Below are 25822 nucleotides of genomic sequence, written 5' to 3'. Positions count from 1 at the left end.
TCACATGATTCAGAAACCTGGAGAAAGGTAACACCTGCCCCAGGACACCTAGTCCCACCATCCTCCACTCACCCCCAGCACCACCTCAGAATCATCCTCTGCTCTCTGGACTCACTTGCTCCCCCCCTCCCCCACATCCAACAGCATCAGGGTCCTTGTCTACCCTCCCTCCAAGACATCTCTCATGTCCATCCCTTCCTCTCTGCTCCCAGCCACCACCCAATTCTGACCCTCATCATTGTAGACACTAATACAAGAGCCTCTAAACTGGTCTACATTGCATCCAGCCTCTCCAACCCATCGTCCACAAAGATGCCTAACTAATGGGGTTAAAGCATAAATCTGACCTTATTACCTCCCAGACCAAGAAGCATCAATATCTCCCAACTGTCTGCAGGATAAAATGTAAATTCATCCATTTAACATTTAAAGCCCTTCACTCTCTGGTTCCAACTTTCTGTCCAGGCTAATTACATATCACTCCTCTTAATATAAACCCCTGAAAGACGGGAAATGTTTCATTTTTGCTTTTCTATCTCCAGCATCTAGTACAGTATTTGGCAAACAGGGTTGTACAGTTGTTTTAGTCATATCCAACTCTTTGTGACCACATTTGGGGTTTTCTTGGCAAAGATACTAGAGTGGTTTGCCATTTCCTTCTCCAGCTCATTTCACAGATAAGGAAATTGAGGCAAACAGGGTGAAGTGACTTGCCCAGGGTCATTCAGCTAGGAAATGTCTGAGGCCAGATTTGAACTCAGGAAGATGAATCATCCTAACTCTAGGCCTGGTGTCTATGTACTATGGCACCATCTACCCAGTTGCTCCTGGTGAAGAGTAGCTAATTAATAAATGTTAGGTAATTAAGTGATTCATATACTCTACAGCTGATCAAACTAGTCTACTTGATTTTCCCTGTAGACAACAATTCATATCCCTCTTCCAAGTCTTTGCTCAGGCTGTGCCCTCCCCCTACCAGGACTGTTATCTTGCCTTGTATCTACCTCTAGGAACTCCTTAGTTCCCCTTCAAGGCTCAGCTCAAACACTTCCTCCAAGAGTCCTTTCCTGATTCCTCCCTCCCTCCCACAGAGGGTGCCATCCTTACAGTCCTCAGGAAATTATCTTTTATTCATTTCACCAGTACTTTGTATCGATGGTCTTTCTACAGGTAGTCTCAGAGTAGAGTGTAACTCTGGGAGAGCAGGAGCTTTTTGCTTGGTCCTAGTCATCGCCAACCCTGAGCACCAGGCCTGGTAGAAATGAGAAGTGCTGGATGACTTATCTGGAATGGAATTACAAAATGCCCTTGGACAGTCAAGGGGTCAGTTCCTCTCTACTCTGAAAGATGGTGGCCCTGCACAGTCAAAGCCTGATCTAGAACCCCAGAACTCCAGGCTGTTAAAGTGGCCAGGGACCCCCAGGGATCACCTGGTCCAAAACCTTTTGTTTTAAGCAGCAAAGACAATAGTAATAACAACAATAGCTAGCCTTTACAGAGTGCTTTATGGTTTGCAAAGCACTTTATAAACATGGGGGAAAGGTATTGCAAATTGGGAGGCAGTTTAAAAGTCCAGCAGTCTTAATCTTATCCTCAAAGCAACTCTGTGTGATACCATGCTGTTGTTATGCCCCTTTTACAGCTGAAGCAACTAAGGTTGTGAAGGGTTCGGTGATTTTGTCCAGGGTCGCACAGCTAGTAAGTGTCTGAGGCAAGATCTCAACTCAGACCTTCCTGACTCCAAACCCAGGATGCTAGTCACCTAATTACATGGCCAACTCTCCAAGACTCTGGGAACTCCTAGAATCTTCCCACTAGATCTGGGATCACCTAAGCTATAAGCCTTTCATTAAGGCTATGGCCAGTCCACATTACCCTTAACCTGGTTTAGCCCTCCATTGTCTTCGGTGTTCACATAACCTTAGGATGCTTCCCACCCTTGATCCTATCAAATCTTCATTCTCTTAGTTCCTGGTCTCCAACCTCTAGTCACCCCATTCTACAATCCTCAGCCATCAAGAGGCTCCCTAGACCCCCCTCTTTACATCACCCCAGGCTACTTAGCCAACCCTGGATCCCTCCCACAGTCTTTCTGTATATAAAAGCCATCTGGTGCTCAGATTCATTCTGGCCCCTACAAGGGTCACAAATGCTCAGATTCCTTAAGTCTACCCAACATAGCAGATCTTTAATAAGCTTTGTTTTTCTCTGACTGAAAAAAGGTTTGAATCAAATTCATTAGGGCAATACCTTTGTATTGCTCTTTCGGGGTCCCAGAACCCCCTAAACCTCAACAACCCCATTTAGGGTTTTCTTGGCAAAGATGCTGAAGGGGATGGCCATTTCTTTTTCCAGCTCATTTTACAAATGAGGAAACTGAGGCAAACAGGATTAAGTGACTTGCCCAGGGTCACACAGCTAGTGAGGGTCTGAGTCTGCCTTCTCAGCAATGTCTGAGGAGGGTTGTGAGCGTGTCTTTATGGAAGTTACTGTTCCTCTCCCTGAAATACATAAAACTGAGTAGACGCTCCCAGCCACCCACTTTCCTCGAGAGGAGGACTAGAATACAGCCCTGTCCCAATGCTGTCATTATGGGTGCTTTCTTCATGGAGCAGTGAAACAATTCCTGGGGTGTAAGTCAGGAGGCCCAGATCTAGTCTTGGCTCTGACACAGATTGGGTGACTGTAAAATGCTCCCCTCCCCCAATGAAGAAACAGAGAAAGCAAAGGTATTTGACCAAGTTTACATCACTAGGAAAAGAAAAATCAGGGAAAGCACAGGATATGTCTGGAGGGCAAAAAATAACCCAGTTTGGCCAAGGGATAGATTGAACAGAAGGAAATTCTATGAGAGAAAGCTGCAAAGATAAGGTGGTGCCAGGATGTAAAGGGTCTTGAATGCTAGGCAGAGATGTGTGGACTCTTTATGTGGTAGGTCATAGGGAGCCAAGAAGGCTTTTGAGCAGGGGATAACATAACCAAAGGAATGAATGAGAGGTTATCTTGGCAATGGAAGCAGGGACAGTGAATTGGAGGAGGCAGAAAATCCTGTAAGAAGAGTATCCCAACAGTCCAAGGAGTGGACATCTACAGGTGATGGAGGAGATAGAAAAGAGGAAGAAAATGCTGGAATTATTGCATATGGGAACTGACAGGCCCCAACAACTTATGACATATGAAACATGAGGGAGACAGAACAGTCAAAGATGCTCCCATGAAGACTTGGTGAATACAGTGCCAAAGATGGTTATTAAAAGGAGTGAGAAGAGAATAAGCATTTATACAGCACCTCCATGTGCTAAGTGCTTTTTACAAATATTATCTCATTGGGTCCTCACAGTAACCCTGAGAAGCAGGTGCTATCATTGTCCCTGTTTTAGAGTAAACTGAGGCAGACAGAGGGTAAGTGACTTACCCAGGGCCACATGGATCTGAGGCTAGATTCAAGCTCAGGTCTTCCTGACTCCAGGCCCAGTGGTCTCTCCACTGCACCAGCAGCCTCTAGGCAGCAGAAGTAGGTTTAGGGAAAAGATAACAAGCTGCTTTAGACGTGTCAGGTTTAAGATGCTAGGACACCATCCAGATGGAGATGTGGGTCTGGAGTTCAGGTGAAAGGTCAGGCATGAGGATACAGGCATGGAAATGCATAAAAATGGTCACTGATGCCATGTAAATAGATGAGACCATGAGAGAAGGAGGGGGGCCAAGAGGTCAGGCTGAGAATGAGAGGGCAGCTAAAGCGACAGAGAAGGATCAGTAAGTTTGGAGGGAAGAACCGAGAGCCTGTGATGTCCCAGGGGACTAGTAGGCAGGACAGGCCAAAGTGTCAAAGGCTGCTGATGAGGAATAAGAAAAATCCATTGCATTTAATGATTGGGTCATTAGAGAGCTTAAAGGCAGCAATTAGGGCTGAAGCATAATTAGAAAATGTGAAGGGCAAGTGGAGAGAGAGAGAGAGAGGAGACATCCACTATAAACAGCTTTTTCAAGAAATTTAACAGTGACAGGCCAGAGGGGAGTGAGATTATAGTTGGATGGGGGAGAAAGATCAAGGGAAGGACTTTTTGTTAAGTACTAGGGAGGTCTGAATGATTGTGGACAGATGGAAAAGAACTATTGGTGAGGGAGAGATTGAAGATGAATGAGAAAGTAAGGATGCTGAGTGTAGCAAGTTCTTGGAGGGAAAGAGAGAATAAAATACAGGAAGAAGAATGGGGAGCCTTCTTTATCTGAGACTAAAGGGAAGGAGAGAAGATGGAGGAGAGCAGTGGGACCTCATGCTGGGTAACCTTGATCCTGGGTTTGAGGAGGAAAGGGGGGAAGCATGGTCCTCCCCTGTGAGTGTGGGGGTGGGGAGGAGAGAAGAAAAGCTTTTGGGATTGTGTCTGCAGGGATTGGGATAGGGGATCGATAAGGACAGAATGGAAGGATTAGGAAACAGCAGGAAGGCCTAGCTGAGGTCAGGTACCATGAATGAATGAAATCAGCTGATTCTTTGGATTCCTCCAGCAGCTTGGTGGCAGGAATGGAGAAATAGGATGGTGGCAGCCACCCAGGGATGAGAAGTCCCAGCTCAGGGAGAGAAAGAGAAGCCCAGCAGACCAGCATCCCAAAGTGCCAGGCCTTGGGATCGAAACTGAGTGTGGGGAAATCGCTCAACAGCCAGAAGCTGGGTGTCAGAGGCCAAGCAATTTTCATCACAGACCTTAAAAAGCTACCTAGATTTCAATTGTCATTAGAGAGAGAAGTTAATCAGTGTGATTCACGTGAGGCCAGCCAACCTGTGTGTGGGTAAGGGATGCAGTGGATAGGAGTCAGGCAGATTCATCTTTGTGAGTTCAAATCTGGCCTCAGACACTTACTAGCTGGGTAATTCTAGGCTCACCCTGTTTGCCTCAGTTTCCTCATCTGTAAAATGGGGATAATAATAGCCCCTGCCTCCCAGGGTTGTTGTGAAGATTAGAGCAGATAATGATGAGGAAAGCATGATGTCTGGCATTATTATGACTGAATGCTTGCTGCCTTTCTGGTGGGTTATCATGAAAAGAGCTAGCAGAGTGCCTGGCTGTACACAGTAAGTGTTTAATAAGTGCTTGCTACTAAATTGATTGGTTGTCATAGAAAATTTACTGATCTGGCAGCCAGAGGGACTGTCCCTTAACCTTCGGAATCTATGGTTTTCCCATCCCCATTAAACCAGGATGATCCAGCAGGGTACTGGGGGGACATGTAAATCTGCCAGAGAAACTCATGAATATTATCTCTGCCCACAGACTAAGCTCAGTGCCCACCTCCGCCCCACACCTTCCGAAGCTGCCTGGAATGCCACTGAGGCAGCACAAGCAGGCCCCACGTTACCTCTGGGCTGGCCCGGGACATCCCACTCCAGCTTCTTAGGAGCTGTACAGGATACCAAAGGCTCAGGAGCACAAGACCAGAGAGGAGGGGTACGGAGACCAGCAGGGAGTAGTACTTGTAGACCTGGACAGACCAATAACTCCCTGAGCTGCTGCCCCCAGGCCACCCTGGGAACCCTCAGCCCCTCTCCCTCCCTCCCTGAGGAAGACGAACAACTACGCCCCACCTCCTATACCTGCCCACCTCCCTGGGGTCTCAAACTGGCCTCCACAAGCATGGGGGGAGGGACCTGGAGACGGATGGAGGCAAATGCAGCTGCAATGCAAGAGTCAGGAAATCTGGGTTTGAAGCCTGGCTCTGAGACTTCTGAGTCCTGTGATTCTGAGCAAATCACTTCGACCTCTGAGGGTCAGTTTAACCATCTGTAAATGGAGATGAGAGTAACGTGTGCTTTATAAATGTGAGTGATATATATGTATATATATATATGGGTATATACATATGTATACATGCATGTGTGTATATATGTATGTACAGTGTCCCAAAAATCTTAATGCAGCTTAAAGCTATTAAAGTTTTTTAAATCACTCCATCAATAAATATTTATCAAGCACCGACTGTGCTAACTGCTATTTAAAGGCCACCAAAGCTAAAAGCTGGACTAAGACTTTTGGGACACCCTATATATATTTATTATGATCTCCTGTGATTCAAATGGGGTTTTTTTAATGAAAAAAAAACAACCACTGAGTAATTGAAAGAAAGGAATAAATTGATTTTTTTTTAAATAGTGTGGTCCTGCTAACTTTTACCCAGTCACTTTCCTTCTCAAGAAACTCCACTGACTCCTCACGGTTCACAGGATAAAGCCTGGACTTAGCCCAGTATTATTCCAAGGCCTCCTCAATCTGTAGGCCACCCCCTGTCCCCCCAGCCTATTATCACACTTCTCTCCCACATGGACCCTCCATCTGCTCTCACTGAGCTGGTCTCTCCACTGTCTGGGGCTCATGCCAGGTTCATCCCTACTGGTTGTTTCATGCATGGCATTCACCCCATTTCACCCCATACCCATGTGGGATCCCTTCCTTCCCTCTTCCTGGTCTCCTATCTTTCAAGGCCTGGGTCAAGTCCTAACTCCTCTGGGGAACCTTTCCTGACTTCTCCTGTCCCCTATGAGGGAAGGAACATTTATAAAGCTCTTACTATATGCTTTAAAAAAAAAATATATATATATATATATATATGATCTCACTTAATACTTTCAACAACCCTACAAGATAGATGCTGTTAATATCTCCATTTTCAGTTGAAGAAACTGAAGTAAGCAGAGGTTAAGTGACTTGTTCAGGGTCACTCAGCTAGTAAGTAGGTGAGGCTGTATTTGAACCCAAGTTTTCCTTATTCCAGGGCCAACACACTGAGCCCCCAGATTCCTCCAAGGATCTTAGGGACCACCTATCCCAGCCCCCTCTTTTTGAAGCTGAGGAGCCCAAAGTAAGGGGGAGGAGGAGGAGGAGCAAGGGCAGGATTCGAATCCCAGGCTGCCTGACTCCTGGTGAAGCAAGCCTTCCGAGTGTGGCCTTTCACAGGCCAGGCTACACTTGCATCTCCCCATGAGTCAGCATGCTCTGCTAGGTCAGGACTTTACCTTGGGTGTCTGAGGGCACTCCACTCTATGCCATATTTGGACCCCACAGTGGGCCCAGGAGAGTAAGCAGCCTAGGACATAGCCGGCTTGGTGCCGGACCGTGGCACACGCCATCAGAGGGTAGTAGAGGGCAGGGTAGTAAAGCAAAGCCAAGGTCTTCCAGTAGCCTAGAGGAAGAGACAGACAGACAGAGCAACTGAGGGGAGGGGTGGCAGAAAACAGAGGTGAGCGCTCAGACCATAGTTACTTAGCCAAAGTCTTCCTTGTGTTTCTCATAATGGTCATGTCAGGGCTAAATGAAACCAGCCTGCCCAGTGAGAGACCCTAGAAGCCATGTCCTTGGCCTGTAGGGAGATGAATCTGCTAAAAGGCAGTATCCCTGCACATTGTGCCTGTGACCTACTAAGTCCTACCTCGGGGCCTGGGCTTCTACCCCTTCCCCATGTCTGGGACGTCATTGCTCTCCCTGCTTCCCCTAGCCACCAACCCTGCCCCCCACCACTACCAGATCACTGCCTCCCCTGGATTAGCCCTTCACTCTAAGCCTTACTTCCTGCTGAATTCTGCAAGCATCCTGAGCTGACGATCTCATTCTGAGCTTGCTGACATATCACTTCCAGTATGTCTTCTGTGTGTGATCCCTGGCTCCCGACCATGCTGGGAGCTCCCAAGGACAAGGACCAAGAATTCTCCCCTGGTCTCCTCCATATAGCCCCTGCCCATTTATTACTGGCGACTTCAGCTGGCTCCAGAGTTAGTTAGGGATAAGTAACAGGGTAATATAAAATAGTAGATAATAAAATATATATATATATGTATGTATGTATATACATATACATATATTTATAAAGTTCTTTGCAAACTTTAAAAATGCTATGTAAATGCTAGCTATTATTAGCATTATAAATATTATTTTCAACATTCTCAATATCAGCCATTATTAGCTTTATTCTAACTTCTATCACCCCACACAAGCAGACCCTTCCTTCCCATTACAAGACAGTGGCTCTTTATTTTGCCACCTCCCCAGTCCTATGGGGGCAGGACAGCCATCAAGGAAGTGACCTTCAGCTACACACAGTACTACCTTGACTGGCTGGGGAGGAGATGGGAAGGAAGGGCAAAGGGTCTTCATCCAAACCCAGCACACAGAGGTTAGTGAAGAGGATCCCAAAAACAGCCACAGGCACCAGTCGGCCACTTTCTTCTGCCAAGAAATCCAAAGGGCTGCAGCCAAATGGACAAGATCCATGGGGAACGGGAACAGGGAGGAGGAGAGAGAATAGGTTAGGGTTGGCAGTCTCTTCCACGCATGCTCACAAACCAATCTTGTTACCTCACCAGATTTCCACAACACCCCTCTGAGATGGGGCTGTTTCTATTTTACAGGTAAATCAACTGAGTCTCGGAGAGGTTAAACGGCCTGCCCCGGAATTCACAGCTAACTCCTGATTTCTCTGGATGAGATCACCCCTCCCCCATCAGGATTTCTAAACCAGGTAAGGAATTCCAGGAATCTCAAATGAATGAACCAGTGACTACAGGACCAAGGATTCTCAGGCAAGTCTTCAGCAGTCACGGGATATCTGTGAAATCCTTGTGCACCTACAAATTCTTCTAACTTTTGACAGGTGCCTACTGGCAATGAGCTTGGACTAATACTCTGAATAGTCAATCACATTCATAGAACATTTTCTGGCCCAAAAGACTTGAAGGCAGGTGTGCAATGATTATCATTCCCATTTTACAGATTAGAAAATTGAGGCTTATCCAAGGTCGCACAATCCCAAACCCTTGGATTTTAAATCCAGGCCTTCTGCTATACACCGAATGGTCTTTGGTCTTAGGTCCTGCAGGTTCAGCATTTTGGGTGCTTCCCCACCCCCATCCCCGCCCCCACAGGATCCTGGTCCTTACCTGGGAAGCGCAAAGGTCCCATGCCAGCACCCCAGGCTCAGCCTCCGGCGCTTCACTAACAGAGACAGCAGCAAGACAGCCGCCAACTACAAGGGAGAGAAGCAAATCCAACTGGGGTGATTGCAAGCATCCAGCACAGAAGCCCGGTATCTCAGAGCTGGAAGAGAGTTCATTTAGACCCCCTTGTACCTGGACAGGAATCATCTGTGCAGTGTTCTGACAAGAAGAAGTCATCCAGAGCCTGGGGAGGGAGCTCTTAGGACTGGTGACAACTCACGTAATATCACGGGAGACAGAGTGAGTGAGTGAATGAAAAAGCATTCATTTACTGCTTACCAAGTGCCAAGCACTGGGAATACAATTAGAAAGGCAAGATATTCTCTGCTCTTGAGAAGCTCACATTATAATAAGGGGAGAAAGCAGAAGCAAAGAAGGGCACCCCTACACAAACCCCAAACTGGCCAGGATTGTCCCAGGAAAACTGGGCCCAGATGCCAAGTATTCAAGGACTCTGCTCCTCACTACTGCTGTTTCCCCTCTTATCCCAGAAAAGGACATTTAGTTAGTTTCCCCAGCACATTCCCCCCTTCCCCTGGTTCTCCCCCCACTCATCCCTACTGGTGTTCTTCCTCAAAATCACTCTCTTTTATCTATTCCTGAATTGGGACCAGTCTAATGAATAGATCTAAACATACATCACTTCCCTGGGGCTCAAGAATCTTTGACAGCTTCCTATTCCCTAAATGTTAAAGCCCTATTTTAATGTTGTTTGATGAAGATGAAGCAGGTGAGGAGGGGAGGGGAGAGCTATAGACTCCTTACCCCGGGATCTAAAGTGCTCCAAATTTCACACCATCAAACAAAGCTTTATTAAGTTGTATGTAAGGCATAGACCCAGGTAGCAGGAAGATAAAATTGCAATGTGACGGTCTTTGCCCCAAAGGAACTTGGGATCTCATAGGAGGTCTGTGATTTACATAAATGAGTAAGTATGACAGAGATCAGAACAAAAAGAATGTCCAGTCAAGTGCTATAGCAAAGTTTGAAGAGGTCAGTGTCATCAGCGTGGGGAAAACCTCTCAGGGCTGAGCCAGAAAGGAAAAGGATTGCAAGAGACAGAGAGGAAGAGGTGGGCAGAGGAGACATGAATGCCAGAGGCAGAAGAGGGCAGACAGAGATCTGACACAGCCAAGCCCTCTGCAAGGTGATCCAGTGAGCGGAATAGCGTAAAATACTTTAGAAAGATTCAAGGCAGGGGAGACTCCTGAAGGTTCGAAGGTGGGGAGGGGCATGGTCAGCCTGGGCATCAGAAAAGCTGCTCTGGTGAGAGGGGGAAGGGTGGGAGATCTAGGGAGAGGTGAAGGATCTGAACAAGGGCAGTGCCAGTGAGGGACCAGGGAGAGGACAGAAAGAGGAGGTACTAGAGAGGCTGAATCCACAAGAACTGGTGAGAGAGAGGGAAAATTCCATGGAGAGTCCAAAATTCCGAGCCGGTTTGAGAGGATGGAGTGACAGCAGTAGGATAGGGACGTTTGGAGGAAGAGCTTAAGGAGGGAGGAGTCCAGCTGGGACAGGTGGAGTGGAGAGGGATGTCCAGGCGCAGATGCAGAACAGGTATCTGGAGGTGGAGGGCGGGAGCTCAAGCGAAGCTTAAGGCTGGGAATATAGACTGAGGGGTCAAGTGCACAGAAGTGATAACCTGGAGTCAAGTTAATGGTTAGAAAGAGAAAAGGAAAGGGAAGGGGAAGGGGAGGGGAGAGGAAGAAAAACTAGAGAGGAAGAGGAGAGACAGGGAGAGAAGAGGAAAGGAAGGGGGAGGGAAAGGAAGAGATAGGAGGGGAGGGGAGGTGAAAGGATGGGGAGAGAAGAGGAGAGAAAGGAAGGGGAGGGGAAGAGATAGAAGGGGAGAGGAGGGGAAGTGAGAGAAAGAAGGAACCAAGGATGGAGCCTTGAAGATACCCACACATGTATATTCCTCTAAAACTGAATTATTAACAGTTTGCTGATCTCTACCCACCTGCTTCCGCCTCTGGACACTCATTCCCATTCCTAGAACCCTCACCTCCCCACCTCAGTCTGCCTGTAGAAATCTTTCTTTTCCTTTCAGACTCAGCTCAGATGCTATGAAGCCTTCCCCAATCCCTTCTAGAAAATATTCTCACATTTTCCTGGAGCACTTTTTGTCTTTTTTTAACCTTCATCGCATTCAATTTTTTTTATTAAACTTATCTGTGTGCCTGTTGTAATTTCCCTATTAGATTGTAAGCTCTTTGAGCACAGGAACAGAGTTCCTTTTTAAAAAATCCTTGCATAGTACTTCACACTTAATAAATGCTAGGTTGCACAATAGATAGAGCTCTTGGGCCTGGAGTCAGGAAGACCTGAGTTCAAATCTGTCCTCAGAAACTTATTAGCTATGGACAAGTCACAACCTCTGTTTGCCTCAGTATCCTCATCTATAAAATGGGGATATCATGATAGCACCTACCTCACAAGGTTGTTGGCAGAATCAAATGAGGTCATATTTGTAAATTGCTTATCTCAGTGTCCAGCACATAGTAGGCATTTGATAAGTGCTCATTTCTTTCCTCCCTTGTTTTACAACCTGGCTCCAGTCATCCTTCTAGGCTGAGTATGAATCACTCCTCACCCTGTACTTTTCAGTCCCACCTCCTCCCTCCTCCTCTCATATGGTGTTCCATCTTTATCTCTGAATTGAATACCCTCCCTCCTCACCCTGACCACTCAGATCCCTATTCCTTCAGCTGAAGCTCTACCTGAGACTTTCCTGTCTGCCCCCCCCCCCCGCCAGGCCCCAGCTGCTGATGCCTTTTGTATATACAATAATTATGTATATATATATATATATATACACCTCTCTATTTACTTATATGTCTGCATGGATGGATAGATGTCATCTCCCCTAATAGTCTAAAAGCTTAAAGACAAAGACTGTTTCACTTTCGTATCTACCCCTAGGGCCATAGTAGGCACATAACAGGTGGCTTGATAAAATGCCTGTTGAGATTGGACAAGTGAGTGTCAGGCACCGTCTGTCCTAGGACAGTTGCTGTAGCAGACCCTCCTTGGTGGGAAGGCAGGAGAGCCACAGGCTAGGGTATACTCACCGACAGCGGGGCCAGGCAGGTGTGGTAAAGGCTAGGTGGGAAGCTGTGTTGGCAGGGTGGAATGGTTCTGGAGACACAGTGAGAAAGAAACACAAAAATATTAACAGGGCTCACACAGACCCAAGGATGGGAGAAGGGCCAAGTGCCAGTGGTCTGTGGTGCTCCATACCCACATTCGAGTTCCTTTATTGGGAACGCTTCTCTTTGGCTAAAGCCCCTACAATTCCTGGCCCTCTGCCACCTGCCCAACATTCTCTCTCATGGCTCCTCGACATGTTCCAGCCTCATTGGTACTTTATCCTCCCCAGTGGGGTACAGACAGTTAAGTTTGGAAGCACGGGGTCTGGGTTCAAATCCTACACCTGGCACCATGGGCAAGTCAGGCCACCTCTCTGAGGGCTCAGCTGGCGTAGATGATAAATGAAGACACTGGACTCAATGACCTCTATGGTCTCATCTGTCAGTCTATTTTCTGTGATGCTATGAACATGCTCGTTCCCCCCAACCCTAGAATGACTTCCCATTCTCCATCCTCTCCATTTTCAAGTCTCCTCTCTAGGAGCATCTCCTCCAGCAAGTCTTCCCTGACTACTGGGGTCCACATCCTTCTTGGAACTCCTACAACCCCCAAAGTCTGACCAGCCGGTCTTACTTGGGATTACACACCACTGTGACTTGCTCCTTATTTCATGTATGAACTAGGAGATGGCTTGATGGATTCCCTGCTTTACAGGCAATCAGCAGATATGAAATCAAATCAACTCACTGGCCATTTATTAAATTTCTGCTATGTGCAAGGAACTACAGATAAAAGACAAGAATGAAAGAGGGTCCCTGCCCTCAAAGAGTTTATATTCTCGTTTCTTTTCTTCTGGCTTCAAGTCCTACTTCTAAGACTCAGAAGCTGTGTGACTCTAGGTAGGTCACTACTGCTGTTTGCCTCAGTTTCCTCATCTGTAAAATGGGGTGGTTGGATGAGATGTCCTCTCAAGGCGACTTCCAGTTCTAATATTCTCCACATCTATGCCTCATCAACTAGCCTGTGAGAACACCAGAGGAAGAGACTGTCTTCCTCTCCTCATTTTCTTCTTTCTTTTCCCGATGTCTCTCCTACAACATCCACCACCACTCTTGTAAATACAGGAGATGCTCAGTAGACTTGGCAGTTAATTGATGGCTCAACAGTCCCAGCTGGGAAAAATGACTGAGGAGAACAAGGTTCCTAAGTCCAAGTGCAACTCTTTCTATTAGGGTGAAGGATTGGGGCAGGGGTGGGGGACAAAGAGGAACACAGCTTGAAGATTAGGGAAAGAACAGAGAAGGCCCCAGGCTGGATGGATATGTGGAGAAGAGAAACCTGATGGATAAAAGGGGCCAGGCCTGAAAGAGAGCTGTCTCCCTACCACCTCAGTCTTGGCACATATTTCCAGTTCATTCCCCTTCCCTCATCCATCCTGGCTCCCACAGCACATTCAACAGGACGTGCAATAAATTCCCATCTCTCACCCTCTTCACATCACCCTTGGGAAATTACAACTGGAGTGCAGGGGAGACCTCCAATAACCCGCCCTACAAGATAGAGAACATTGTGACTCCATAATCAGGAACATTGCAGCCTCATAGCCTGAGGCCAGAACCACCTCTTCCTCCCTCTCCCACGGGGAAATACTTAGAGAATGAGAGCCAACAAAGAACTTACCAAGTCATCTTGTCCCCTCCTTTTGGCAAGGAGTCTGGCAGGGGATGGAAGGAGTTAGGAACAGAGCTTTCTTTGCAACCCGAGCTGTGATTCCTGTGGTCCCACCAAAGTCCCCATCAAAATCCACTCCTCCCCCTACCTTTGTGCTTAAAAACCGTGTTTCATGGGGATAGATTCTTTCGCCAGTGTCCCCATTGGCAAATGGATTCGAGGACCTCTGGGATTCCTTCCAGTCCTAACATACAGAGTCTAGGATTCAAGGGTTCCCAAAGCTATTCTGGTTCAGAATGCACTTGGCCCTGGGAGAGGAATGGCCCAGGAACTGAGTCATGGTGAACAATACCCAAATAACTCCTGAGGGCAGGTTTGATAGGAAGAGGACCATGCAGACTAAGGGGAGGAGGCAGAAAGTAGGGGATGCTGGGAGAATGAAAGACAAACCACCACTTGCAAAATAAATTATGATTATTTTTATGTGGTTCCCACAGTGGAACTTCCCCTACCTCCTCTCCCTCGAAGACACGGACTTTACACTGGAACCTTCTTCAAGTAGTGTCCTTGAACCATAGGGTTTAGAGCCAAAGGGACTTGGGATACCGCATCCAACTCTTTCCATAGGAGGAAACTGAGACTCAGAAAAGAAGTGATTTATGCAGTGGCAGAGCTGGGACAGAAACCCGGGTTTTCTGACTTCAAATCCAGTATTTTTCCTGCTGTTTCAGAATGAGTCTGTAACTGCCCCATGGTGGAGGAATCCACTCAAGCCCACATCCTCCTGCATTTCACACCTTATAGGATCAAACGAGAGATTTGTGAAGCACTTGGTACAGTGCCTGGCACATGGTAGGCACTTAATAAATGCTCGTTCCCTCCCTTCCCTATTGTCTATCCCTGTATGGGATATGGTCACACATACACACCAGTCTTAGGATTTCCTTTTGTCCTTTGTCACTACCCTCTGAGCAGACATCCACTCTCTGGACCTTGAGATATTCCTGATATTCCAGACCTACCCCTAACAAATACCTTCTTTTAATATTCATTCCAGTCTTTATACCCCAAGGGGATGTTTGGAAATGCTGGAGGGGAGAGGAGGAGAGTGGAAATTCTTATTTCATTGGCATTTCTGGTATAATGGGGAAAACCCTGGGCTGAGAGTCAGGAAGTCTATGCTTCACAGCAGTGTACACTGTTGAAACTCATTCTCTAGGCAAAGCTTTGGGCAAGACACTTCCTGTCTCTGACTCTCAGTTTTCTCATGTGTGGAATGGGTATAATAATAATCCCTGCCCTACTACCCTTACAAAGATACTATAAAGACCAAATGACAGATGGGAAAGTGCTTTGGAAAGCATAAAGTAAGGTGCAAATGAAAGTATTTATTTATTTATTTCTCATGATGAAATTCAGACTAGATCTATCCCAGAAGAGGACATTTTGCCACCATCTCATCACTTGCCACTGAATTAGCCAGTCTCTGAGATCCCCACAGTCAATAATTGCATAATTTCTTCCCATCAGGCCCAGCACTTTTGACTTCTGCTCCCTAAAGACAGATGGAGATATTTACCAAAGAGGACTCTCTAGGACTCCAGCCTACCTACCACAAAGGGGAGCAGAGTTCACATCTGAGCTAATATGGGCTGACCAAGAACCAGTCCTGCCATATGAACTTGGTATCTGCCCAGGTACTAATCTTATTCATCAGGGCAATTTCATAGATATGGTAGCTTGTATATGAAAAAGGTATTCAAGACGGTCCCTCATAATATCCTTGTGGACCAGATGGAAGAGATATGGAAAGATGAAGAGATATGAGAGATGGGAGAAACTGTTTTTGTTTTTTTAGAGGCAATTGGGGTTAAGTGACTTGCCCAGGCTCACACAGCTAGTACCTATCTGAGGGTGGATTTGAACTCAGGTCCTCCTGGACTCCAGGGCCAGTGCTCCATCCACTGCTCCACCTAGCTGCCTGAGAGACTGTGAAGGTAGATGCATTTCAAACTTATTGACTGGACAGATCCAGAGTGGTGAAGAATATAGACCTAGAATGAGATCTGTAGGTGGGCATTACAGGAGTATAGTTGGCTCTGTTCAATGCAATTTTTTTCATTGACTCGAATGAAAGCATAGACAGCCTGCTTCTCAGACTTGTGGAGGGCAGAAAACCAGGAAGGACAGTTGGATGACAGAACTGTGATACCCAAATATCTCAACAAGGTTAAAATGATGTTCTGAATCTAATAGGAAGAAATCCAACAGGTATAAATTTAACTTGTATACACGGGTTGAAAAAACTCAACTGTACACATGTAAAAGGGGGGAGATGTGGGTAGACAATTACAGTTCATGTGAGGGAAAAAAAAGAAAAGCCTGTGGGTTTTTAGCAGACTGTAAACTCAATGAAAAGTAAGAGTATGATGCGGCAGCTAAATCTTAGGAAGCACTGAGAGTATTCTACCGTCCGAATGAAGACCACATCTGGCATCTTGTGCTTATAACTTGAAATCATGTCATGTGATCAGTGGTTGAAGGAAGGACACATTAAGATACCTGACGGGTGCCAGGGGGAAATGGGCTTAGATTTCGTTTGGAGAATTTAGGAGAAGAGCACGGGATACAGTGGGATGAAGCAGCCCAGTCTGAGCTGTCCAAAGGGGAGATGGGCTGCATCAGGAGCCAACGAGGTTCCCATGACTGGAGGTCCTTAAGCAAAGGCTAGGGCAGATGTAACAATCAGCAGATGATAGGATTTGGAGTCAGGGGACCTGTCTGAACCTAAGTCTGGGACTTGATACTTCAGTGAAGCTGAACCATTCTACCTCTCAAAGACTCAATCAACAAGCATTTGTTGCTCGCCTATTAAATGCCAAGTACTGTTTTAGGTGTTTTCAATTCAATTGGTTCTGTTTTATCTGACTAAGCCATTAACTACCACTAAGACCCAGTAGAGAACAGAACCTAGAAAATCAGGAGACCAAAGATGGATGGGTGACAGGTATGGACTGGAGCACAGGGCATAACAGATCCAGGATGAGAATGGGTAAGAAGTTGTCATGTTAATGGGGTATAAGATCTTCCCCACCATTAATAGGCCTATATGCCCAGCTGTAATACATCCTGAATCACATAGAGCCCATTGGGGGAGGAACTTGCCTAAAGGAAGCCTGGTTAGGGGAGGCTTGCTTGTAGGAAGGCTTTCACACCTTTTGGTACAAACCTAATTAGGCACTGAGTCAAGAGGGGTGTGATGCTTTGTGGTTCTGAGTAGACAGACAGACAGACACACACACACACATTGTGAGTTCATATTTTGCTTTGGGGATTTGCTTATGAGGACCTTGTGATTCCCTAGACAAGACTCTGAAAAGTTGTATAATCAGGACCACCCCCTCCCCACAACTGCTCAGATGTAAAGGCTCTCTTGCTCCGGTGGTGTATGTAAAATATATAGCAATACTGCTTTGATTCAGGCAGTCAGAGCCCTGTCTGTTGGTCTTTATGCTCTCTTTATGTCTCTGCTTGTATTTTCTCTGACATTCAGGGTACTGACTTTTCCCCTGAACTAGTGCATTAGTAATTAAAGAAGATTGTTGACCCCTTTAAAAGTTGCTTTTCTTTTAGAAAAGCAGATCCAAGAACCTGTGCTAGCAGGCCATCCTGGGTGTACCAGGGTGCTTCCTGTTATAGAAGTCTGCAAAGTCAAGGGAGCAGTAGGAAGATGCCAGGCCCTGGGCTTTGGGCATCTGAGATCCTGAGTTCTGGACTCACTGTAAGGTCTGTAGGCAAAGAAAGCATCGTGATACAGAGGAAAGAGCCCTAGGTTTGGAGAGCAATAACCATTAGCACATACAGTACTTTAAGATTCCGACTGCCTACATCTATCGTCTCCTTGATTTGGATCCAGAAGACTTGAGAGTCTGGGGAATCATTTGAACCCCTCTGAGAGCAGTCCACTTTATTCCTCCCAGGCCCCACTATTTCAGATCAACCCCAGCCAAGCCCACTCAGCTCTCCCACCTCTTTCTTGCCAGATGCTTTCCTGAACTCTAGAATTATAATCAAATCAATACTGCCATTAATCCTGGAGAGGGTGTGTTAACCTACTTCCCTTTGATTCTAATCAGAATGCCTGTAACTTTCCAAATCAAAATCCTTCTCCTTGGTCCCCCCCTCCTTCAGGGTAGTGACTGTCTGCTTTTTTAAAAAATGTGCATCCCAGCACTTAGCACAGAGCTTGGCACATGGTAAGTGCTTAATAAGTGAAATGGGTTTTTTCATTCATTTGTTTGCTCTTTCGTTCATTCATTCATTCATACAGAAGGAACATTCATTCATCTATAAATTGAGGGCATGAGATGAGATGCTTGCCAATGTCCCCTTGGGCTCTAGATCTTGTTTCTGCTCTTTTTTTCCTATGAAACCTATTAAAAAGTCCTCTGGCTGAGTTCCCTCACCTCCCCCTCATCCCAGCCCAGACTAAAAGGAGTTAAGGAAAAGAAGGCAGGTTTCTCTATGCAGGAAAGAGGAAGGCATTCAGAGGGAAAAAAAAAACAGGCTCAATGTTCACCACAAGTCTGCCTCCCCAGAGGGAAGAAGGATTGGATTTACAGAAATTACTCTCTGCTTTATAAGACCCAGCATGTATTATGCAGATGGGCTGTGGGCCTCCATAGAACCCCCCTTCACTTTCTCCCTCTCCAGCAGGTCTTTCTTCTTAGGGCAGTTAAAATCCAGACCCTAGAGCAAAGCAATATTTTCATTCTATTAACTTAGAGAATATTGTCTAGTCCTTAACAGCATTAGGTTCATCATGGAGGAGGGAAATAGTCTGAGATATTGGCCATTGCCAAGCCTCCAGAGATCCCACATGGTGCATATAGCCTTGATGAGGGCTGTAATCCAGGACAGAGAGCCAGAAGAACATGGTCTGTGCTCCCTAACAGCCTCCCATTGGTTTTAGAAACATGGGTGCCCCTCCTGGCTCCTTCTGAGTCCAGAAATAAGAGGAAGGCAGTTCATTCTGTGAGGAAATGAAGGTGATTGGTCAGCACAACTGTGCATCAACTGTGAAGAATGGGAGATGGGGCAGGGGAACTACTAGTTCCAAGGATTCTGAGGTCGAATGACTCTAAGAGACATCAGTGGGCATCCTTGGCCTTCCCTATGGCTCTAATTAGGAGCCATAGAACTTTACAAGCTAACATACCCCTTCCTGGCCACCTTCCCTCTTATGGGACTATTCACTCCTTCAAGACAGTGACTCATACCAAGGGCAGTGTGGTACCCAGAAAGACCATGAGATTTCAAGTCAGGACTTGGATTGACATATAAGCACAGCTTTCATCCACTGAGAATTCAGATGAGTCACTTAATTTCTCTAGACTCCCATTTCCTCCCCCTGTAAAATGAGCATGGGATTAGATCAGAGGATCTCTGGGAGCCTGGTGAAGCCTGTGCAACCCTTCTCACAATAATTCATTTTTCTGTTAAAATACACATTTATTTTAAATCCATAAAGCAAAATACCTAGGATTACAAAAGAATCCAACAGTTATTGAAAATTAAGGTGTGATTTCTTTTCCCCATTCAAGTTCAGAGTTGATATCTGGCTATGGATTAATTGGAGGTCTGTGGACTATGAGCTAAGAACCCTGAGGTCAGATGATCTCTGTGCTTCCTTCTAGCTCTAAAGCATATGATTCTATGATTTTCACAATATGGGTTTAGCTCCCCATCTAAGGAAGGAAGATAGTGAAAGGATGGGGGTGGGGAGAGAAAAGGAAGAACAAGATAGGGGGAGAGAAGGGAAAGGGGGAAAGTGGGAGGGGGAGGAGAGAAGGAGAGAAAAAGGGAGGGAGAAAATAATGGAGAAAAGAAGACAGGGAGATGGAGAAAGAGAGAGAGAGACAGAGAGACAGAGAGAGAGAGAGAGAGAGAGAGAGAGAGAGAGAGAGAGAGAGAGAGGACATGTCTTAGGTCAGGAAAAGCAGTCACAGAATAAAACATTGTAAAGACATACAAGGAAACCAGGTAAGTCAAAAGTCAGAGACAAAAAGTGAAATGTCCTAAGCATGGGGGCCAGTCCATGAACATGCTGAGCTGGGACATGGAGTGTCCTCTATAAGGAACAGCAAAGACGCCAGGTTACTGAATGGAAGAGTTCATGGCGTGTTATGTTTGTCCTTTGTTCTCCAAGAGGACCATGGCATCAGGGAAATGATGACATGACTTGCAGTTGACTTTGATTTGAGTGAGGTAGGGCTGTGTAAAGTCACCCTCAAATACCAAGCCTTTAATCCATTTCACTCTGGAGCTCATAGACTGGACCACAATAGGTCTTAGCCCAAACACTATTTAATGGCTATATTTGGGCCCTCCAGACTTAGAGTGACTGTCAATGGTACAGTTCCTCTTTTGACCAGCAAGCAGCCCTGAGGGTCTTCCCCCTCCCAGTCTGATTTTGTTTTTTAAATTAAAGGGGCCACCCTTTGAATCACTTCTTAATGAGAATGGGAGTTCTTTACCGAATGGGAGTTATCTCACTCAAAGTGAGAACCTAAAAAGACAGGGTCCACCAGGTCTACGGCCGCCACCAGTAGTCCTGAAGAATATCTGGCCACTGGACCCAGAGGGCTCTGAAGGAGGAAGTGAGACTGGTGACCTTGCACAGCCCTCCCTCCCTCAAATCAAAAGTCATGGTGTGGATGGGAAAGGGGGTGGTGAGGAGGTCTTCTGACTTGTCATTTAGGCTCTTTGCTGTTCGAGTGCCCCTTGTGAAGCCTCCCACCAAAAAAAGAAACCAATAGATTACCCCCCTCCCCTTCAAAATCACAGCTGGAAGAGAAGGAAAGAGTAGTGATGGAGGCTGATTCCCAAAGGTTCAATATCATTACAATAAAAGTCTCTTTGCAACCACAAAATATGCCAGCCCCGGGCCAGTGATTCATTTGTTTTGAACCACACTCCTTCTATACAACATAAGTCCAATGTAGCCCAAGGATCTGGCTAGTGTCACACATTATTTATTAATTTTTTATAACAGGATATGCCCCGGAGTCCATGGTTCACCATTGATATCTCCAATCCTTGCAGGGGCTCTGGAGTTCTGGTCCCCACCAAACCTCTTTTATCATCTGTCATAATTGTCAGGTCCATCTTTGTGTAGTGGAATGATTATGGGACTTAACAGCCAAAAGACCAGGTCAGTAAGACTACCATTAATTAGGAGCCAGTCAACAAACATTTATTAAGCTTTTGCTATGTGCCAGACACTGTGCTAAAATGCTGGCAGTTACAAAGAAATGTTAAAAAAAAAAAACTACTTCATTTCACTTCTCTGGGGCTCAGTTTCATTTGCCAAAATGAGGTTGCATCAGCTCACAGGGTTACATAGATCAAATTTTGATCTATTTGATAATAGATCAAATGTGATAATGGATGTGAATAGCAAATGTAAATGCTGATTGTCTTGGCCACAGTCTTGATCTTCTAGAAGGCTTTGGTCATTCATTGTCTACCTGTCTGACTCATCTGAAATTTCTTCTCAAAAAGAGAAGTCAAGCAGGGATCAAGCCCACAGGATCCCAGCCTCTTCCCATGAGCATCAGGGGGTTTCTGAATGTTGGAAAGTTGGCAAAGTGATTAGATGATATATACCTTCAAGGGAATGCTTAAGAATCCTAAAAACACCCACTTGGTCACATTTGTGATCTCTCCTTGCACAATACCCAACAACACCCATCCAACTCATAATCTTGACCTAATTTTTTTTATTTAGTTTTATTAATTGCAGTGATAGTCAGATGTGGTAAACAGGAAAGAGTTCTAGTTTTGCAGTCGGAAGATACGAGTTCAAATTCTGCCTTTGTTACTTAGTACCTGTGTGACTTTAGACAAGTCACTTAATATCTCTGGATTTCTCATCTTCAAAATGAAGGGATTGGAGTAGATGGCCTCTAAGGTTCCCCACAATTCCAGATCCCATGATCCTAGGACATAGAAGAAGGGTTGCTCCCAGCATGGGGGTGGGGAGGGTTGATTTATGGACATGTACAAACATCATGGAGGGATGAGAAGACATGTGTGAATTGCCATGGACATCAATAGAATGAGAGCCCATATGGTAGATATCACAGATCCATTTGGGGCATTGATGGATGAACAAAGCAGAAGCCAGGAGAGGTCTGGTCAGAGTTAACTCCTTGATTCCCAGATTAAACTGAAGGATAAGCCTTTAGTTCTGGCACTGAAGATGGTATCTCCTATCTCCTCCCACAAAGTGTAAACCTCCCCAGGGACATCACATGGGTACTCTGTCTTGGCACTGAGGGTTGCTCTCTATACAATATTCTTATTGCCAATCCACAGGGAAACAAAAACATAGAAAGTACATGTGATTTACAGTCTCTCAGTGGGTTAGTAGCAGAAATTGGATTAAAAAGTCCATTCTGTTCAAGGCTCCTTGGGCCCTTCCACTTACACAGGTAGCCCAAGAAAAGAGACAGAAATTTCCTCCTTTTCTAATTATGAGTGATATAACATCTACACTGAAAGTATGTGGTCAGATAGCAAGAGACTGGAAGCAGGCACCTTCTCTTTTGTTCAGTGTCTTAAGCCTAGGATCCAAGAAGCACTAGATTAAGCTTTGGGAAGTCCCTACCCTGCAGTGATGGCATTCCTGTTCCTAAAATGTTGTTTCTCTGTCATCCTCTATTCCCAGATTCTAACCTCTCCTACATTCATTCTCTCCATCCCCCGTCCTCCTTCCCCATTTAGCTTCTTCCCAAAAGGTACTCTGACCCAAATGATTCATCTCCTCTCTTTACCCCAAAACACCATGATTCTCACTGCATTGTAGCTAGTGTGGAAGGGGGGAGGGAGTATTGAATGGCACAAAGCCCTGTTTATGAGTTGCTGGCCACCATTACATTTCCAGCCATTCCTCTGCTTCCACCAGTTAGTAGGATGACTGGAGACTTGTGGAGCTACAGAACCTTTCCTATAACCAGCAGAGGATAATCTCCCTGGCCTGAATAACCAAGTCCTGAGGCCCCAGGGATTAACACTTACTAGTTGTTGTTGTGGGTTTTTCCCCATCTCAAGATGATGTGAAGCAGATGTGAGTACAGCTGGCTCTCCAATTCCCTCACCTTACCTTTGCTGTTTCCTACCCCATAAAACAGATTTATGAGGTGGGGAAGGGACCAGACCTTGGCAGGAGGCTGGCTGGGGGGAAAAGAATGGGAAGGGGAAAAAAAAGAGCTCTACTTTGAGACCTTCCCCAGCAGAGATAATTTGTCTAATACATTCCTCTTTCTTCTGACACACTTGGTCTAAATAGTGACATCAAAGTTTCAGAGCAAGGACAAATGTGGCCAGAGTTGAGCATTGCTCTACCCATGGCTGCTTCTATCTTTCTCTGTTCTCATCTAGCTCTCCAACAAGTAACAAAACTATTTCATTTACACATTAGAAGATGTGTAAGACCCAGAATAATGACAACACCCAAGGAAACAAACCCCCAAATAAAAAAATCCTCAGTGTTTCCAGAATAGCTTATCTCTGCTTCCAAGGTTGTTTCTTAGACCTCCATTCTCCTTACGTACTCTCTAGCAACTAACCACACATTAAGCCAATAGAGGTTTCTCTACACAGACCAAGATTTTTTCTAAATAGACTATTAGAGTTTGAAGGGACATTGGGGACCTTGAGAATCATAGGGTCAAGATCATCCAGTGCAAGTCCCTCATTTTATAGTTGAGGAAATTGAGGCCCAGAGATTAAGAGATTTTCTCCAGGTCATACAGGTAGTAGAGATTTTGAGATATATATATATACACACACATATATATATATATATATATATATATATATATATATATATATATATATATGTGTATATGTATAGTGTGTGTGTGTGTGTGTGTGTGTGTGTGAGAGAGAGAGAGAGAGAGAGAATGTGTGTGGGATCTAGGGATTTTAGGTTCAGCACTCCCATTTAAGGAAGACAAAACTAAGACCCAGGGAGAAGAGGCAATTTACCCAGATCATAAAGAAAGTAAAAGCAGAGATTAAACAGAGTTCTCCCGCCTTCAAGCCCAGGATTTAGTGGATTATAATATAGGGGTCAGGAGGAGGGGGCTCTTTGAATAAAGGGTCTCTAGGGAGAACAGAAAACATTGCTTGGGGGTATTCTCATTACTCGCCATTCTGAAAGGCTTTACACTTTGTAAAACACTTTTTCATTTGTAACTCCATAGTTCTCCATACCAGCCCTTATGAGATAGGTAGACAAGAATTTTTTTTAAAGCTATTTTTTAGATGGGAAAATCGAAACCCTGAGAAAGTAAGTGACTAGCTCAAGGTCGCACCGTCAATTCAGCTGCCTAGCTGGCGCTAGAACTGCTCATTCTTGGGCAGATTCTTTTCTAGCCGCTACTTCACCCCAAGCAGAGGAGCTACTGGAACACAAATTCCCTAGGAAGCCGGGTAAGGGAGTTTCCAAACTTACTTGTCTGGTTGGGATGCTTCTCCTCCTGACGTCGGTTCATCAATGTACCAGTTCCCGTAGGAATAATCCTCAGGCTCCCCGGAGCTCTGGTTCGCTGACGCCAAGGATGACATCTTCCCAGGAGATTTTCCTTTTGACCCCAGACATAAAGTAAAAAAGCAAAAAGTTAAAAGGGGTTTTGGAAAGAAAGCAAAAATCCCCTTGTTGTCTTTTTTTTTTTTAAGTGTGCAAGCAAATAAAAGACAACAAAAACACTGTTGTTTGTCAGAAGCCTGCGTCCAGGAAGCAGGGGTGCCCTCCGAGGGAGAGGTAGGAAGAATCCGCTCTCCTAGCCTGAGTGGGGAATAGCACCGGTGCAGGGGCCCCCTTGGCGCATCTGCCCATCATTGCTTCTCCATGGGAACGACTTCCAAAGAGAGTCTGCTGGGCTCCCACAGCTCTTGGAAACAAAACCCGGAGAACCCCTGTCCCATTACGCGAGCACGCACACCCACATACTCACCCACACCCCCAACCCCAGGGAGAAAGCCAGTCGGGACTGGAAGTGAAGTGATTACAATAACTTAAGGCGGGTTTAGAGTGGAATCCAGCCTCTGCCCTCCAAGCTCCCCCTCCTTCACCACCTCCCTTGGGGTGTGCAACCTAGACCTGCCCTGGGGCTGCTTTCCTTAAGCACCTCCGGCTTATTGTGAAAGGCCCAGGAGAAGGGGCTGGAAAGGGGAATAGAGTTAAATCAGTCTCTGGGGTAAGAAGGGGAAGGGAGCAGGGCTGGAGGTCAGCCATACCTAGAGGGAACTTTAGGGGGCTAAAGCCCCGAAGGAGATGGCCCCACTCTCCCCTCTCTCTACAGTCAAGGGGAAATGGGAGAGACAATTGTAGTGGGAAAAAGGTGAATTTGAACTCGAAATACGTGGGATTCCCAGTCTGGCTCTGACATTCCAGTTGTGCCTCCCTGGGCAAATCCCTTTGAATCTCTGAGACTGCAAGTGTAAAGTACTGTTCTGTAAAATGGAGGGATCAGAAAGATGATTGCTAAGACACCTTTGAGAAGGACTGGACAATTTTCATATTAATCGATAGGATATGTGCAATGGATATGCTGACTGATTAGATTTTGCAGAATTGCCTTTTCTAGCCTGTGAGTCACACTCACAAGGCACCTTTAACTGAGCAATCAGACCTTGACCGGCATCCTTTCTGCCTTCGTACCTGAAGTGAAGCCAATCAAGAACTGGAACCTGTTCTGTCACTGTGACCCACCTAGTCACGACCCCGAAGACTAGACTCTGAAATTATTGCATCTTCCATTTGTGGGTTGGTCAAGGGAAACTACTCTGGCCCTGGGGACGATTGCTTGTAATCCACCTTCCCCCTCCGTTCCCACTTGTGATTTATGCATATAATCTCTTTCTTCACTTCAGTCAGGTGGAATTCTGATCCTGAGGATTCTCGATTTGTAAGGCTGTTCCTCCTAATGAAACTAATTAAACGTCTCCCTGATTACTGGTACTGTCTTTGGCCTGTTGTTTTATCCTTCTCAGGTTAGAGACTGACTC

General features: G+C 45.8%; 1 protein-coding gene across 2 annotated transcripts in view; it reads right to left on the bottom strand.

Annotated features, from left to right (window-relative positions):
• STRA6 (signaling receptor and transporter of retinol STRA6) overlaps nt 1-25822 on the bottom strand; it is a 72390-nt gene that overhangs the window by 23078 nt on the left and 23490 nt on the right. The window contains exons 2-7 of one of the 2 annotated variants that reach the window (XM_069071183.1): nt 24267-24396; nt 12055-12121; nt 8927-9012; nt 8097-8236; nt 7010-7176; nt 5359-5481 (exon numbers count right to left, since the gene is read on the bottom strand). In XM_069071183.1, coding sequence (XP_068927284.1) covers nt 5359-5481; nt 7010-7176; nt 8097-8236; nt 8927-9012; nt 12055-12121; nt 24267-24379 — 696 coding nt within the window. In that variant the 5' untranslated portion in view covers nt 24380-24396. Of the gene's footprint in view, nt 1-5358; nt 5482-7009; nt 7177-8096; nt 8237-8926; nt 9013-12054; nt 12125-24266; nt 24397-25822 lie in introns of those variants that run through there. The other variant, XM_069071184.1, reaches the window with a different exon arrangement.

Source organism: Petaurus breviceps, unplaced genomic scaffold, assembly GCF_028583685.1.
Source record: "Petaurus breviceps papuanus isolate PSGF00001 unplaced genomic scaffold, PetGlider_PUasm1.0 90825, whole genome shotgun sequence".
Classification (NCBI taxonomy): domain Eukaryota; kingdom Metazoa; phylum Chordata; class Mammalia; order Diprotodontia; family Petauridae; genus Petaurus; species Petaurus breviceps.
This window is presented reverse-complemented; position numbering and strand designations above follow the sequence as displayed.